Raw genomic sequence first — 15,601 nt, 5'->3', positions numbered from 1 at the left:
ATCCTTGTCCGCTCTGTGCCTGCCCCATCACACGCAGCCTGTTTTTCTCCGCAAACGCTTTACTTGTACACATTTTTCATAGCAGATTTCTGCAAACAGGCTGGCGAAGGGGAGGAGGGCTGCTTCTGCACTAGAGTTGGGGGCGAGGGAGTCAACTTCGAGGGGCGCACGTGGTCTGCTGGCTGGCCCACGAACTCTGTGGGAGGGCGGAGGGGGCGTGCGGAGGGTCAAGCCGGCAGCTCCCGTTAGAGACTGGATTAGCCTTTCTACCCGCTCAGTCCCATTTCTGCCAGTCCTGCCTCCTACCTGGGTATCCTGCCCCTTTTTCGTAGGCTCCGCCCTACCCTTGGTCACGCCCCCGAGTGATCCCGGATTACTTCTCCGTCTGCCTGGTCCCGGTTTCTTGGGAGTCCAGCTCCCACTCTACTCCGGTCCTCCCCGTGTCGGCACCGCCTCCATTCTGCCTGCCCCGCCCCTATCCACAGCCCCGCCCCTCCTCGCCCCGCCCCCTTTATCTGCTCTCACCGGCGCTGAGAGACCCTTGGTTGGGCCCAAGCTTGTGGCTGCTGGGCTGGCAGGACTTGAGAAGTCGGACGTTAGGGCGCGGGGCTCGTTTCTGCCTCCTGTTTTCTGGCGGTGTCTCCCTCGCCAAGTTAGGGATCTGAGAGTAGGGGCTGCGCGCACCTGGACCGGGCAAACCGGTAGGAGGAAAAGGAGAGATTAGTCCTGACAGCAGGTCCTGAGTGAGGGTCCCCCCCCATCCCCCCCCCCCGCGCCTCCAGCGGGTTCCTGCCCGGCCTGGGGCGCACCCGCTTTGTTTAGTCTGTGCAGCGAGAGCTCCAGCTCATTGCTGGAGAGGCCGCTGAGGCGCGCGGCCTGGCAGAAGAAGGTGAGGCCCCCGGGAGTGCCCGCGGAGCGGCTGTGGTCACGCCACCGGTCCTTCCAGCCTGGGTTCGGCCGCAGAGCCCGCTGCTTCTTGGTGTAGTAGCTTGAAGGAGAGAGTGGGGCAGCCTTCTCAGACACCGCCTCCCCCAGTCCTCTCCATCTCATAGGTGGGGAAACCAAAGCAGGACAGGAAGCCACTTGTCTCTGGCCTGGGGCAAGTTGGGACCCAGGAAACTGACTCAGAATTCAGGGCTCCCGTCCCTGCGGCAGGAACTTCAGGGGACCCCTGCATGGGGCAGAGTCTGCCCCTCCCCAATCCTGGGCCCTGAAGTTGGGGACTCTGTGCCTACCTCATCACCTCCTGCACCAACTTGTGGGGGACAAAGCCCTGGCTCATCAGCTTGAACAGAATCTCTAAGAACAGGGTCTGTAGGCCCTGGGGGTCATAGAACCGGCTGTTCCTCGCCTGGCCTGGGAGCAGAGATCATGGGGGAGGGTGAGGAGGAACCTTCCTCCAGGCCAGGCCATTCCCACCCACTGCCCTTGCTCCTTACCCAAGCACTGAGCCAGGCGGTAGCTGTCGGTAAGGACACCCAGGAAGTCTTTGAAGCTTACAGTTCCATCACCTGGGAAGAGAGAGAGGAGGGGGTCCTGGGGGCGCCTCCCCTGCAGAAGGCCTACACCACATATGCTTTAGGGGCTTGCCTGCAGTTCTTTCTGGACATCAAAGACTCCGGTCCCACTTCTAGCCAAACATCAACCCCAGCTGAATAGGGGAGACAAATAGTCCTTGCCCTGCGGGGAGCCCCAAGTCAGGATGAGTATTAACACAGCAGAAGTGTTTAGGGGCTATGAGATAGATGTGTTGATCAGAGCAGGCTTCCTGGAAGAGGGGATTTAAAATAGGACCAGGCCAGGGATTCTGTGGGCAGAGGAGGCAGCCTCCAGGGCTAGAAGCGGGGGAGGACAAGCGGCCAGGGATGGGGGCACCCACCGTCCAGGTCTGCCTGCCGCAGAGCCTCACACAACTCCTGAGGGCTCAGCTGGATACCCACGTGGCGCAGGGCAGCTCTCATGCTGCGCATGTCCACAGTGCCTGTCGGGCTGGGGTTGAACAGTTTGAAGATCTCCTGGAACGCTGGGGGCAGGGAGGGAGGCCAGCAGCAAGGTGAACCGCACGCGGGGGCCCAGAGATCCACCCACTCCAAGCTCAGAATGGGACTGAATCACTCCAGGCTCGGGTCACTCCAACCCCTGGAGCATTATAGCATTTAAAGAACAGCAGTGGCTGCTGTGTGTAAAGTCCCCATTCAATTCTCATGTCCCAAACTCATGTTCGGATATGCCTGTGTGAAAAAACATTCAAAACTTATGTCAAAGGTCACACCAGCAGTAGGGGCAAGCCTGGGCTTTGGACCCTGGCAGTCTGGCTCTGGAGCTGGGACGCTCTGGGGCTCCAGGGGCCCTGCTGGCACCCGGCATGCAGCGGGCACTGAAAATTATTGATGGTGAGTAAAATGATTCTGCTTTGAGGGATCTTGCCACTATTGGGGCATGACCTTAGAGGGGGCGTTGGGGTCCCCAAATGTAGAAGTGGTTCCTTCTACCCCTAACCCCACTGCCCCAGACCCCAGGGGGGTGGGGAACTCAGGTTAATTTTTTTCCCTTCCTTTCTCCCAATCTCCTTCCTCCCTTCCTCTTTCCATCCTGTCCGTCTATCCATCCATCCATCCACACACCATCCAAATATCCACCAATCCATTCCTACACACACACACACACACACACACACACACACCAGTGAGCCCTGGAATTGTAAAGATTAGCCAATTAGACTGGCATTGAAGGACAGTTACAATATGGTCACTAACTTCTCACAGTGACCCCAGCCTCTGGAGGAGGCAACCCCTTGCAGTTAGGCTCCAAGCATTCCCTAATTTTCCACCCCCTGCCCCCCACCCCACCCCACCTCCTGCTCCTAGCTCTGGGGCCCTCACCTGCCAGCTGCCGGGGTGTCATGGGTAGCAGGTTCTCATCTGCACAGCTGCTTCTGCTTCGGGTGGAAGAGGTTGGAAAGGCCTTTACACCTGCTGCAGAGAGATGCCAGGGCCAAGCAGGCCTTGCCCCAGACCCAGCACCCCAGGCCTGGTCTCTAGTCCCTGCCCTTACCTCTGAGACCCAGAACCTGAGCCAGACTGCACCAAACGGGTAGCTGCAAGGCGCTTGCACTCCCTGGCCCTCGGGGAAGCCTGCTCAGCCCCTGTGGCCCTGATGGATGCTGGCTCCACCTGGGTCGGCAGGGCAGCAGGCTGCTGCGGCCTCCCCTTCTGCGTCCTGCAGGGCTGCTCCTGTCCTGGGTCTGGTGGAGGCAGTCTTCGAGGCTTCTGTGGAGGCCTTGGAGGCAGGGAGAAGACAGGGCTGAGGGCCCTGCCCACCCGAGTGCTCGGGCGCCAGGGGCCCTGGGACCAGGCCTGTGGGTGCTCAGCTCTACCTCTTTCCAGGACCCGCACACCAGCCTGCTCCCACGGTCCCCTATCTAGAGGATTCTGGGGGCATAGCTTGTACTAGCAGACCCTTCGCCAGCCTTGGTCACCTGTACATTCTCTGTGCCGACGACGGGGCTCTTTTGGTCTTCTGCCGCCTGCTGCCTGAAAGGCAGAGTCACAGGGTCTGAGGCTGGCCCAGCGCCCCAGGCCCGCCGCCCCCAGGCTGGCTTTGGGGTGAACTTTAACATCTTTAGACAGGCGTGCGCTCTCTCCCTCACCACAAACCAGCTTCTCTTCGCTGGGGAACCTGCTGCTTTACTCTTTTGCGTCTCTGCCCGGATTAAGGCATCTGAGTTTGCGACTCCACTCCAGAAGCTAACACAGGCTGGCAGAGGCCCAGGGAGAAGTAGGCCTCAGAGTCCCAAAATCAGGGCATGGGAAGGAGGAGGATAGTCCAAGGTGGGGCTGTGGCCCACCTTAACCCAGGTTCCCCGGAGGGAAGGATCTCTTCCTCCAAACTATGCAAGTTTACAAACCATAGTTTACAGATACTCCGGGAAGATGCAGCCCAACGGTCACGTGACACTTCAGCCAGGCCCCTCCCCAGATACCTCTGCATCTTCTCTTTCTCCCTGTTTCCAGTCTCCTGCCAGCACCCCTTCCCTCCTCTGGCCCTGGCCCATTCCCAACTGTTCACTCCTTCCTAATCGCACCCTCCTAGGCCCTGGGCACTCCCCTACTTGGCCCCCACTCAAGGCAGGGCAGGCCTTTGAGGGCCTGCAAGCCTGGGCTTTCACCTGACAGGAGCCTTGGCATCAGCAGGTCTGGAGTCTGACCAGGGCCCCAGCTATGGCTCCGCCTCTCCCTTCCCTTTCTCCCTGACTGCCCTTTCCACGCCCAAGTCCTTCCCCACATTCTGAATTCCCTTCCCTCCTTTGCTGCCATCTCGCCTCTTCCAGACGCTTCCCCACATTGCCTGTCCTCCCCAACGTGGGGAGGCTTGTGCATTTGTGTGCGCATTTATTGCGTGTGTCTGGCTCACAGGCCTGTGCGTGTATGTGTGCTTGTGCACACGGCATGCGTAGGACTGTCCGTGGGCGGATGTACGGATGTGCGTGCCTGTGTGATGTTAGGGGTCAGCGGATGGGGGTGCGTGTGTGCGTGTGTCTGGACCACATGGGGAGGTGCGCCATTACGTACGGGCTCTCCCCTACATTTTGAGACACCTCCAGCTCAAGGCTGTGGCCCTGGATGGCCAGTCCTTTGGCTGCTCTCTTCCCTTCCTTCGAGCCCCTGGACACCATCCCTTCCCCGAGCAGGGGACTCACCTCCTCACCTGCCCAGCCCACCTCCAGGAGGCTCTCTCCTAAGATGATCCCATCATGTCCCTGCCTCTAGGCCAAGAGGAAGCCCCACATCATGACCTAAGAAGCCTGAAGCCTCAGAGAGGGCACCGAGGCCTCCCTGAGACTGGTCACGAGTCTCTGCTGACCAGCTGAGAGCTCTGGACGGGTGTGAGTGAGGTGAAACAACCCGTGGGGAGTGAGTAGGGGCCAAATAGGGCTGGCAGAGCCCTTGGGGGTGGGTTGGGCAGGTGGGGCTAGGGTAGCTAAAAAAAGGGGGGGGTGGCATCCCTAAAAAATCGAGACCAGGACGCCGCGGCCGGGTGAGCTCACTAGTCCGGGAGCGTTTGCACAAAAAGTCTGAGCCGGGGGCAGCACTGGAGGCTTTACTGGTTTTGTCTAGTCATTTCTCTGGGGAAGAGGGGGACGACACCTTAAAATGGATTTTCAGCAATAATGGACTCCCTTTCCTGGTTCCTGGCAGTGAGCTGCAACATAAAAGAGAGAGTGTCACTTGGGGCCCAGTGGGAAGGTCCGGGAGAGGGGTGATCCCAGAGGCCTCTGCGAGGAGGGCCCTGGGGGTAAGAGGGCCTCTTCCTGCTGCACGCTGATGGGCAGCTGACCTTCTGTTGTGTCTGTTTGTCACCGGGAAGAAAGGGGTGCTGGAGAACCCTGTTCCCTCACATTCCAGTCCACGGTGTGTCCCGGGCCCAGGGCCATCAGGTTCTCAGCAGGGCAGATGCTAGCCTGAGCATTTCTGACGAGGGTGACCAAACTTCCTAATGCTAGAATGGCCCTTCCCATTTCGAGCCCGGGTCCTTGCCCGAGCCCAGGAGTGCTCACCCTCCATGGTCCCCACGCCTCCTCCAGCCCTGGCCTTGGCACTTCGCCTCAGTCCGCCGGAACCCTGTTTCTAGCAGCCTTTATGAGGTTACTGAGATTGCGACATCACAGGTCACCCCATCCCCTCCCCCGGCCCCTCATTCCACTTTCCCAGCTGTGTGAAGAGTGGGCCCACCCACACGTCCTAGCCCACACCCTGCTCTTTTGGGAAGCTGTGGGCCAGCCTCGCTTACTCTTCCACGGCTCCTTGAGGCGGAGTGGATATGGTCGGTGCCTGGAGAAGCTTCACTTCCCCCTCGATGGTGGCCCTCTTGACCCCTGGCTTGTTGAAGTCAAGGTAAGAGTGGGGGAAGCTCTTGTCTTCCTGCTTCCAAGCTTTCTGTGGCTCCCCTGCTTCAAGTGGTTTCTCTAGCCATTCCTTAGCGAGCTCTTCCTTCTCCGGCTGGTCCACGGCCGGTGGCACGGCAGGATCTGTAGAAGGCGCCTCGGCCTTCTGCGGTGGAGCTTTGATCATATGCTCCAATTTGGGCAAGTCCATATTGCTGGAGGAGGCCACGGCCAAGGAAGACGCAAAGTTGATCAGCTCTGCCAGGCCGATGGCTGGTGAGGGACTGGGGGAGGCCGGGTGGGGATCCGGTGGCTGCTGGGCATCTGCAGCCGGAGGAGCTGGCTGGGCGTGGGGGCTCTGGAGCTGCTGCTTGGAGCACGTGGCGTCCTTGAGGTTGGACTGCTGGTCCTGATGGCTGGTGGCCTTACCTGTACTCTTCTTGTCCGGCTGCCTGCCGACCGCCTGCTGCAGGCTGTGTTCGGAAGCCTGGATGAGTTTGTCTGCCCAGAAGAGGTGCTTGGAGGTCTGCACGCGGATGGAGCGATGGTTGGCGGACGCCCTGCCCTCCTCGGCAGCACTCAGGTAGCTGGAATTGGACCTCACGCTCCACTGGCTGATGTCCTGCTGCGGGAAGGGCTGGAGGAACTCTGTCCTATACTCCTGCTGCTCAGGGTCCTTGGGCTTTGGCTCGGGCTCCAGCTCCACTTTTGGCTTAAGGTCCAGGTCCTCTTTCTGCACGGGCTTCAGTTCTAGCAATTCTTTCTCCGGCTGAAACATTTCAAATGAAGCCGGGGAGGCCCCTGGCCCTGAGGTCCTCCCTGGCGCCAATTCCCTGCCCCCCTCTCCTGCCTTCCTCCCTACACTGCCCTACCCCCTCCCTGCTTGCTTTCCCCCCCTACACGTGCCACTTTGCAGAGACCTCCCTGGGGCGGGGAGGCGGGAGGGTGGCTGTGCGTGAGCGTGCCCTGTCCAGGGTCCCAGACTTGTCAGGGATTTGGGGAAGACGGGCCTTAAAGAATCCTGCCCCTTACCTACTGCCTCCCCATAAGAGGTGCCCCCGCCCACTGTTACCTCAGTCTCCTCTTTTTCTTGTGCCTGCTGGAACTGGTGTTGGGTTATGGTGCCCCTACGACGGAAGGAGACAGAGTGGATGACAGGCCTCCGTGGGGTGGGTGGGATGGCTTTAGGAGGATGGAGGTCTCTGGGGGCCTCAAGGCCCCCGGCCTCGCCCCCTGGCAAGATGCCTCCGGCACATCCACTCCCCTCACTGTCCCTGCATCCACCAGAGAGCTATTTTCAGACATTAGTGGGTTTAGGAAGTGCCTGGAGAGCTTGTCAGGCTGCCCCCTGCCCCAAAGAGGGACCCCAGTCAGTTGGAGGTGAGGCCCAGGAGGCTTCATTTTAACCAAGTGTTCCAGTGAGTCAGTGTGGCCAGTGCCCAGAGGCTGGCTCCCTATAGAAGGAGAAGCTCAAGGACAATGCCCTCCTCCTGGCAGATCTGAAAGGCAGGGGTGTGTGTGTGTGTGTGTGTGTGTGTAGGATCCCCTCAGTTCTTGTTGGAAGTTTGCTGCCATCTGGGCCCCTGCCCTCAGTGCTCAACCACAGGGACTCCTTCTCCTTCTTCGGGCATCTGCCCACCCTCACCTCAGGTAGCTCTGTCCTCAGAGCAAGGCAGTGAGAAGGCATCAGTCCCCATCCATGTCCCCCAGTGTGCCCCGCCACCCCTCAGTCCTTCACTAATGTCCGGGGCTGGAGGCAGAAGAAGAAGCGGGGGTGGTAGGACTCCCCCCACGACCCTTTGGCCTGGATACTGCCCCTGGGGAGATTTTGGAAAGAAGCAAGATGGAGGGAGATCCCGGCTTGGGGGTGGGGGGGGCGTAGTATATGAAGACTTGGCGGTGGTGGCAGGGGTAAGGGTTGGTGGTCCCGGAGGGTGGGGGACTGGCTCTCACTGCGTCTCCACAATGTCCACTGACTCCTTGCCACAGCAGGGAAATCCATTGGCACCTGGCAGGGAGAAGGAAGTGAGGGCAGGGGAGCTGCAAGCGGGGACAGTCCCAGGGCGGGGCGGGGGGGGTCTGGAGTCCAGGCAGGTGTCTGCCTCCCTCCCTGTCCCCCATCTCAGCCCGTTCACCCTCCCCTCTCCCGTCCTGCCCCTCGGCTCCCTGCTCTCCCCACCAAGGTCACCAGCCCCGCGCCCCACATTTGCTCCCCTCCACACCCGAATCTGCCTTTCCTGCAGCTCTCCCTGATCCATCACCGTCCTCCACGAGGCTGCCCGGGCATTGTGTGGGGGCACATTCTCTGCTTTATCTCAATTGATTCAACAAGAAATGAGAAGAGGTTCATTGGCCCAGGGTCCCTCAGCTGATAGTTGCTGATGTCAGGAACTGGATGCAGATTTGACTCCAGAAACTCTCAACTCCTCTGTCCTGCATGCTTTCCTGCCCAGGAGCCTGTAACTGCGTGGGAGCCCCCCCCCACCCAGAACCTTCCTCATCTCCCTCCATTCCTGCCCCTCTGCCCCCTTTTTTCCACTCTCTCTGGCCAGGCTTCAGATCTGCCGCTCACCCTAATCCCGGCCTCTCCTACCCTGAAGCCCTTTCTCTCCTCCAGGCTCCTCACTCCATCACATCCTGGGGTCACCCACGCCCCACTGCAGGCCGAGGTTCTCACCCTAGGGATTTGATCTGAGGTGATGCTGACAGCTATTTGATTTCTGGGTTCCGATCACCTCCTACAGAAGAGGCTGAGCAACGCTTTGGGGAAGGTTCCCCCACCCCAGTCATTTCCCTGGAGGCTCGCATCTTTTATGGAGGAAGCTTGTTTTTCACCCTCTGGGGGGTAGGGGCACCAGGCTCCCATTCTCTGCTCCCCTGGGTAGTAGATGGGGGTTGATGGCGGAGTTGTCATGGCAGCGGGAAAGCTGGGTCCCCCTGAGCCTGGAGTGTGGCAGGAAATGATGACCTTGGCTCTGGCCGAGAAGAATTGCTCCCAAGATGATATCCAAAGGATCAGAATGTGCATGGCTTCTTCCTAAGAGATGTAGAGGTTGGTTCTGTGACTGGGATTTGGGCGCATCCATGTTCCTTCTGGGCCTGGGCATCACTTTGGATCACCTGCGTGGCCGGGCTAGGAGTGTACTGCCACAGAGGGGCTCCCAAGAGCCAGCTCAGTGGTCTCTTCCACATCTTGCACCAATTCAACTGCCACGTTCCCTTAGCTTCCTCCCCACGTCTCCGTTTCCAACTCCACCTGACCCCAGTGCTGCTGTTCTCCAGGCCTCTCACCTCAGAAACTTTGCGCGCCCTACAAAATTTCCCTGGACAATCTAATCAACAGCCGCAGCCTAAACCGTTCCACGAACAACTGGGGTGTGGCTAGGAAGCGAAAGTGTTATGGCGTGAACCTCACAGCAGCTCTGGGGGTTGGAAACAAAATTCTGAGCTTGGCTCAACTTGGGACCTCTGTGCCCAACTTGGGAATGTTCTATTAGGGATTCAGGTGACATTCTGTAGTATGTGAAATAATTTCAATTTCCAACTGCTGGTTGCTAGTATTTAGAAATGTATACCTTGTAACCACCTGGCTGGCTCGGTCGGTAGAGCATGTGACTCTTGATCTTGGGTCCTTGGTTGAAGCCCCATGATGGGCATAGAGATTACTTTCAATGTGTGTGACACAAGACGGTTTTACTTCTTCCTTCCCAAATTGGATGTGTCTTATTTCCTTTTTCTGCTTTACTGTACTGAGAACAATGTTCTGTACAATGCTGAATAAAATTGAGAGTGGACACCCTTGCTTTGTTCCTGACCTTGGGGAGAAAGCATTCAGTATTTAAGTATACTGTTATACTTAAGTATAACGTTAGCTGTAGCTTTTCTCATAGATGCTCTTTATCAGGTTGAGGAAGCTCCCTTCTATTTCTAGTTCACTTAGTTCTTAATTAGGAAGAGAGGTCAGATTTTGCCTGATGTTTTTTCTGCATTTATTGAGATCATTGTATGGTTTCTCTTTTGTATATCTTTCTTTTCTTTTCTTTCTTTCTGTTCCTTCCTTCCTTCCTTCCTTTTCTTCTTTCTTTCTTTCTTTCTTTCTAGTAATCTCTGCACCCAATGGGGGGCTTGAACTCATGACCCCAAGATCAAGAGTTGCATGCTTTTCTGACTGGGTCAGCCAGGTGCTCCTGTTTTTCTTTCATAGTCTGTTAGTATATTATATATTATAGATAACATGTTATAGCATATGGACAATGTTATATTTTATTCTGTTAATAATTCTTTTATATTCTGTTTATGGTGAAACAAATTAATTTTTTAATGTTAAAATCAACCTTGCATTCCTGAGATAAATCTCATTTGGTCATAGTGTATTATCATTTTATACATTGTTGAATTTGATTTGCTTACTTAAATTTATTTATTTAAGTAATCTCTACACCCCATGTGGGGCTCAGACTCATGACGTTGAGATCAAGTGTTGCATGTTTTGACTGAGCCAGCCAGGCTCCCCTGCTTTGCTAACTTTTTAAAAGAAATTTCTCATGAGGTTCATGAAATATATTGGTATATCATTTTCTTATATTGTCTTTTTCAGGTTTTGGTATTAGAATAATGTTGGCCTCATAGAATGAGTTGGGAAGTATTCTGTCTTCAATTTTCTGGAAGAGTCTGTATAAAATTCGTATTCTTTCTTTCTTACATTTGGTAGAATTCACAGGTGAAGCTTGTGAATGAATGTGGGCCTGGAGTTTCCTTGTCCGTTTCATCTAAGTTGGCAAATTTATTGGCATAAGGTGTTTATAATATTCTTTATTATCCTTCTCATATCTGTAGATTCTGTAGTGATGTCACCTTTTTCATTTCTCATATTGGCAACTTTTGTCTCCTTTCTTTTTGTCCTGTTCAGTTTGGCTAGAGATCGATCAGTTTTGTTGATCTTCTTGAACTGGACAGAGATATATCTGGTTCCTGCCTGATCATCCTAAAGTGATACCTGCCAGGCAATCACTCCTGCAGTCACAGGTTCCCAATCAGCTTTTTATGATTTCACTCTTAAACATGAACAGTCAAGCATCATCAGACATTTGACGAAGCTACCCATATGCAATTGACAGAGAAAGAGGAGAGGTGATTCTAGAAGACCAGAGGTTATTTGGGAGACAGAAAGGAGCTTTAAAAGTATTCTAAAATCTTAAGAGATTCTGAGATGTACATATTCAACAATATACGTTGCAACCAAAAAGCAAGAATAGGATCCTATTAAAAAAGAATTAGGAAAAGAGCTTTTGGCAAAAAGAATCGGAAAATAAAACAGAAAATCTTCCCAGAAAGTAGAACCAAAATATCCCAGAAAGTGGAACCAAAATATCAAGTGAGAGAAAAGGACCAAGAGACAGTCCAATTCTGAGTCATAATAAAAAGGAGATCCAGAAAGAATAGAGAATATAGAAAAGAAAAATCAAAATTTCTCTGAACTGAGTGATGTCATTGGCTTAAAAGGGTTCAGTGAATGCCCAGCACTAGAGATATCAAAAGATCCTTGCTGTGAAAGTTCATTGCACTAGGAACAAGGAATTCTTAAATGCTTCTAAACTGGAAAAACCAGTCACCTACAAGGGGAGGGGAACTGATTATATAGGCAGCGGAGTTAACAACAATGGTTGCCTTTAAAATTCTGAGAAAAATGTTTTTTAACCTACAGTGTTTTAAAAAAGTAATTTATTTTGAGAGAGAGGGAGAGACGAAGAGAATCCTGAGCAGGCTCCACACTGTCAGCGCAGAGCGTGATGCGGGGCTCAAACCCACGAACCGTGAAATCATGACCTGGAGTCAAATTCAAGAGTCGATTAACTGAGCCACTCCAAGTGCCCCTAATATATAGTTTTATATCCAGCCAACTTATCATTTCAGACATGGAAGGACTCAGGAAATTTGCTTCCTCTTTTTTTAGGAAGTTATTTGAGAATGTGCTAAAACAAAATACAGGTGTAAAACAAGAGACCTAGGAAGGAAATAGTGTGTCCACCCCAGGAAAGCAGCTAAGTCCTAGGATATTAACTGTACAGAGGCAAGAAGATGAAGGGTTTGGGGCAGTAGATTTCTGAAATAAAGAAAATCTTATAGAATAGTTGACTAGATGTAGAGGTTGGTAAAAACTAAGACTATGATACACCAAAGAATATAAGCAAAGGCAACTAGAAACTCCAGGAAAAACAAAAAATTGTATGAGAAAGAAAAGGTCATTGTGGTACCTTTCCTTGTTCTGCAGTAAACAGTAGTTATGTAGTCACAATAACGTAAGTCCTGTTTACTAATTTTCAACCCTCAGAAGCAACATATAAATAAAATTTGGAAAACATATTTGTGGCTATAGGGCAGTGTAAATGCTACCAACCTTGATATTGAAAAAGTAAAAATACAGGTTAGAGACACTGGGAGGTGAAAGGCAGGGAGGAAAGCTGAAGGGAAAGGTAGGGGCACTAAGAACATCTTACTATGTGTGATATCAAAAGATACTGTCTATGGGGCGCCTGGGTGGCGCAGTCGGTTAAGCGTCCGACTTCAGCCAGGTCACGATCTCGCGGTCCGTGAGTTCGAGCCCCGCGTCGGGCTCTGGGCTGATGGCTCAGAGCCTGGAGCCTGTTTCCGATTCTGTGTCTCCCTCTCTCTCTGCCCCTCCCCCGTTCATGCTCTGTCTCTCTCTGTCCCAAAAATAAATAAACGTTGAAAAAAAAAATTAAAAAAAAAGATACTGTCTAAAGCGATAAAAAATAAATATAGGAGTATATTAAACTTACAAAGGCATCAGCAGATCTAAAAATAATGTTGGGAGGATGGGGCAGGTGGATGCATTAGAGCAGGAAGGTGATAATGTCTAGCACTGATAAACCAAGAAAGAGTCTGGAAGTTTGTAGAAAGATAAGAAGGTAATTAGGCAGAAAAACAGTTCAAATGAAACAACTGTGGGTGCTCTGAGTGAGACCGGGGGTGTGCTATAGGGAATACTTGCTTTTCATCACTGAATAAGCTCTTCAGTACTATTTAATATTATGCACATGCTAAGGGCCAGGCAGTGTTCTAGGGGATACAGTGATGAACATCCAGTCTCTGCCTTCTGGAGCTTTCAAGTCCGTGGCTTAGACCACGGAAAACCCTCCAATCTCTATTTCTTATTCCCTCTTCTCCTGAGCTCTCAACTCAAATTCCAGTTACCGATTGCACATTTCTCCCTAAGGGGACCTCTCCCTTGTCAGAGCCTTAGATATCTCTTGTCTCCGAAATGTCCCTTGTTTTCTGTTGAGATGACGCTCGGGGCTTACTGCTTCCTGGAGACCTTCAGGACTCCACCCCGTGGCCTCTCTCCCAGTCTCGCTTGCCCTGCCCCTGCAGACCTCTGAGCGCAGGACCTCTTGCTGACCCTTCATTAGAGATGGGCAGAGTGTGTGGGTGGCTCACTTTGATTCTTTGATGCCCCTGCACACAGAGTCTGCAAGGTGGATGGTCCGCAAAAGTCTGTGCGAAGAAATGCATTCCTCATCCCTCTCACCCTGCCAAACCACGTGGCCTGTCCTCCATTTTTTCACAAGTTGACACCCTGCGTGTCCAGACTCTAGTGTGGCCAACACAGTTCTGCATGCCTGACCCGTCTTCTTTCCCAATCACTCAACTCTTGATAAGCCCCTCTCCCCGATAATCCTTCATACTTTTGCCCAAATTAGAAACCTGGGTTATTTGTGACCCCCTCCCCCCCCTCCCTTCCCCAGTTTCTGACCTCCCTACTTCTGACGTTGACCTTGTGCAGGTCCCTTTCTCCACCCCCACTGCCTCTCCTCAGCTCCCAACACCAAAGTCAACACAAACCTAGCAATTACTACCCACTGACACTCCATGTTGAGTGCTTCCCGTATGTTCTATCCTCACAGCCACTCTAGGCTCAAGCGGCCGTGACTCTCCTTTCACAGATGAGGAAACTGCACAAGCCACACAGCTGTTAAGAGCAGCACCATGACCTGACCCTGGGTCTGACTGGCTCCAAAGCCCATGAGGCCCACCATGGTGTTTTTTGCAATCTCTTTAGGCTTCTAGTTGGACCATTGCAGCCACATTTCCCTCCAGCTCGGGCTTCTTAAAGACCCCAGAGTGAGCCCGCAGCACCACACCTGCCTTCCGTCCCATCCAGACTGCAGAGTGGCTTCAAAGATCCTGTGTCGTCTGACCTCTGCTCTCTTTTGGCATCTCCTGGTATCCAGCCCCAAAGCCCGCTCCCCCAGAGCACAGCAGGCAGGCCCTTTTGTGCCTGAGTGCCTTTGCACAGGCTACTTCAGATACCAAGAAAGTCTCTCTTCTGGAAAAATCCTACTCACTCCTGACAGGCCAACTCACGTCTCCTGAGTCCTCTTCTCCGTGACGCACCTAGCTGTCTAAGCCACATTTTAATTTTTAGTGAACTCATCAGACTCAGGGCCTAACACAAGGGCTGAAGGGGGTGCCGTAAATGTCACAGGAGTGATTTAAGGTGTCTGCATCGATTTGTTACTCCACAAGTTTGGGAAAGGGGAAAAGCTCTCTGGTTGTTGGCTCTTGGCACATTTTTAATGCTGGCCTGTGTCCTCCTGGGAGAGAAGGTCCCAAGGTATCTGTTGAAGCCCACGGCTTCTCCCTGCAAAGGCTCCAATCATCAGGAACGACTGAAAGGGATTTTAGGGTCATCAGCAGTTTGGGATAATTCGTGAGTTGTTTCCTGGGCACAAGGCCACTCTTGGCGTGTGCCCAGAAACCCCTTCAAGATTCTGCTGAATCTGTGGCCTGTACTCCCAGGTGCTCATGTGAGCCCTGGCGCACAAGCTTGTGCACCGCGCAAGGCCCAGGCCGGGCGTGGTAGTCAGAGGGCGGAGGACTGTTGGCTGGGGTCGACCTTCCTTCTAGGCGGTCCGGGGCTTTGGGGGCAGGGGGGAGGGGCCCCGGGCCGAATCCCCGCCTCTGCTCCGCGCCCCGCCCCTCCCCCTTTCCCCGCCCCGCCCGCCTGGAAAAATCCCTCGGCGCCCGGCCCAGCCGCGCGCCAGCCCACTCCCACCTGTCACCCCCATGCTGACCGAGGCTCTGTCAGCGGGCTGCTGGCTGCTGCCCCTCCGCCTCCAGTGAGCTCTTTGGTTGGGGGTGGGGGGGGGGGGCGCCGGCGCCTGTGATGTCGCCGCCTCTGTGACGTCCCTGCCGCGACCCTCCCGCGGACAGGGAACAGCGCTCAGGATTCCCGGCTCACGGGCGGGGCGGCCCTTGGGAGGTGTCCTCCGGAGAAGGCTGTCCCACCCCCGCAGCCCCAGCCCTCTCCAAAGACGCAGGACTGCTTGGCTCTTCCCAGCAGTCCCAGAGAGGGCCGCGACCGGTAAGCTTGGATGGCCTTTGCACCTGCCTGGGGCACGGGCGCATACTTGAGCAAGGATTTGGGGGTGTGCAGCCAGATTTGACAAGGCACCATGTGCTCAGGGCGGCCTGTTGGGGGGGGGGGGGGTTGGAATTCATCCTCAGACAGGAGCCCACTCCTGGCAAGTCAACTCTGGTCACTCAGGGCTGGGAGTCTAGGCCTCAGGGACAGGAGTGGGTGGGGCAGTCTTTGTTCTGGGCTCCTGGTCCCTCCCCCCCCCCCACCCCCCCCAATCCATGTCAGGCCAGGGACTTCCCTACTGCCACCAGGTGGGGCATCTTGCCTAACTGGTC

The 15,601-nt window shown here is 54.3% G+C and overlaps 1 protein-coding gene and 1 long non-coding RNA gene across 3 annotated transcripts; both read right to left on the bottom strand.

The window, feature by feature from the left end:
• Window position 1: 1 nt before the first annotated feature.
• LOC125158421 (spermatogenesis-associated protein 21-like) lies at window positions 2-15,037 on the bottom strand. 2 transcript variants are annotated; one of them, XM_047845452.1, is made up of 12 exons: window positions 14,961-15,037; window positions 7,838-7,892; window positions 6,957-7,011; window positions 5,791-6,653; window positions 3,055-3,279; window positions 2,883-2,938; window positions 1,880-2,023; window positions 1,440-1,511; window positions 1,236-1,356; window positions 810-988; window positions 526-684; window positions 2-196 (listed from the first exon to the last, which is right to left on the bottom strand). In XM_047845452.1, exons 1-12 carry the CDS (start codon window positions 14,971-14,973, stop codon window positions 60-62), a joined length of 2,079 nt encoding a protein of 692 aa, XP_047701408.1. In that variant the 5' UTR covers window positions 14,974-15,037; the 3' UTR covers window positions 2-59. The 2 variants fall into 2 exon arrangements, with proteins under 2 accessions (XP_047701408.1, XP_047701409.1); XM_047845453.1 differs by having other exon boundaries at window positions 2,883-2,935.
• Window positions 5,086-5,784, bottom strand: LOC125158422 (uncharacterized). The gene is made up of 2 exons (XR_007149403.1): window positions 5,558-5,784; window positions 5,086-5,202 (listed from the first exon to the last, which is right to left on the bottom strand). It is a non-coding gene; the product is annotated as an uncharacterized LOC125158422 (long non-coding RNA).
• Window positions 15,038-15,601: the final 564 nt, after the last annotated feature.

This window comes from Prionailurus viverrinus, unplaced genomic scaffold (genome assembly GCF_022837055.1).
Source record: "Prionailurus viverrinus isolate Anna unplaced genomic scaffold, UM_Priviv_1.0 scaffold_35, whole genome shotgun sequence".
Taxonomy (NCBI): domain Eukaryota; kingdom Metazoa; phylum Chordata; class Mammalia; order Carnivora; family Felidae; genus Prionailurus; species Prionailurus viverrinus.
The sequence above is the reverse complement of the archived record's forward strand: the minus strand, read 5'-3'. Positions and strand labels throughout refer to the sequence as shown.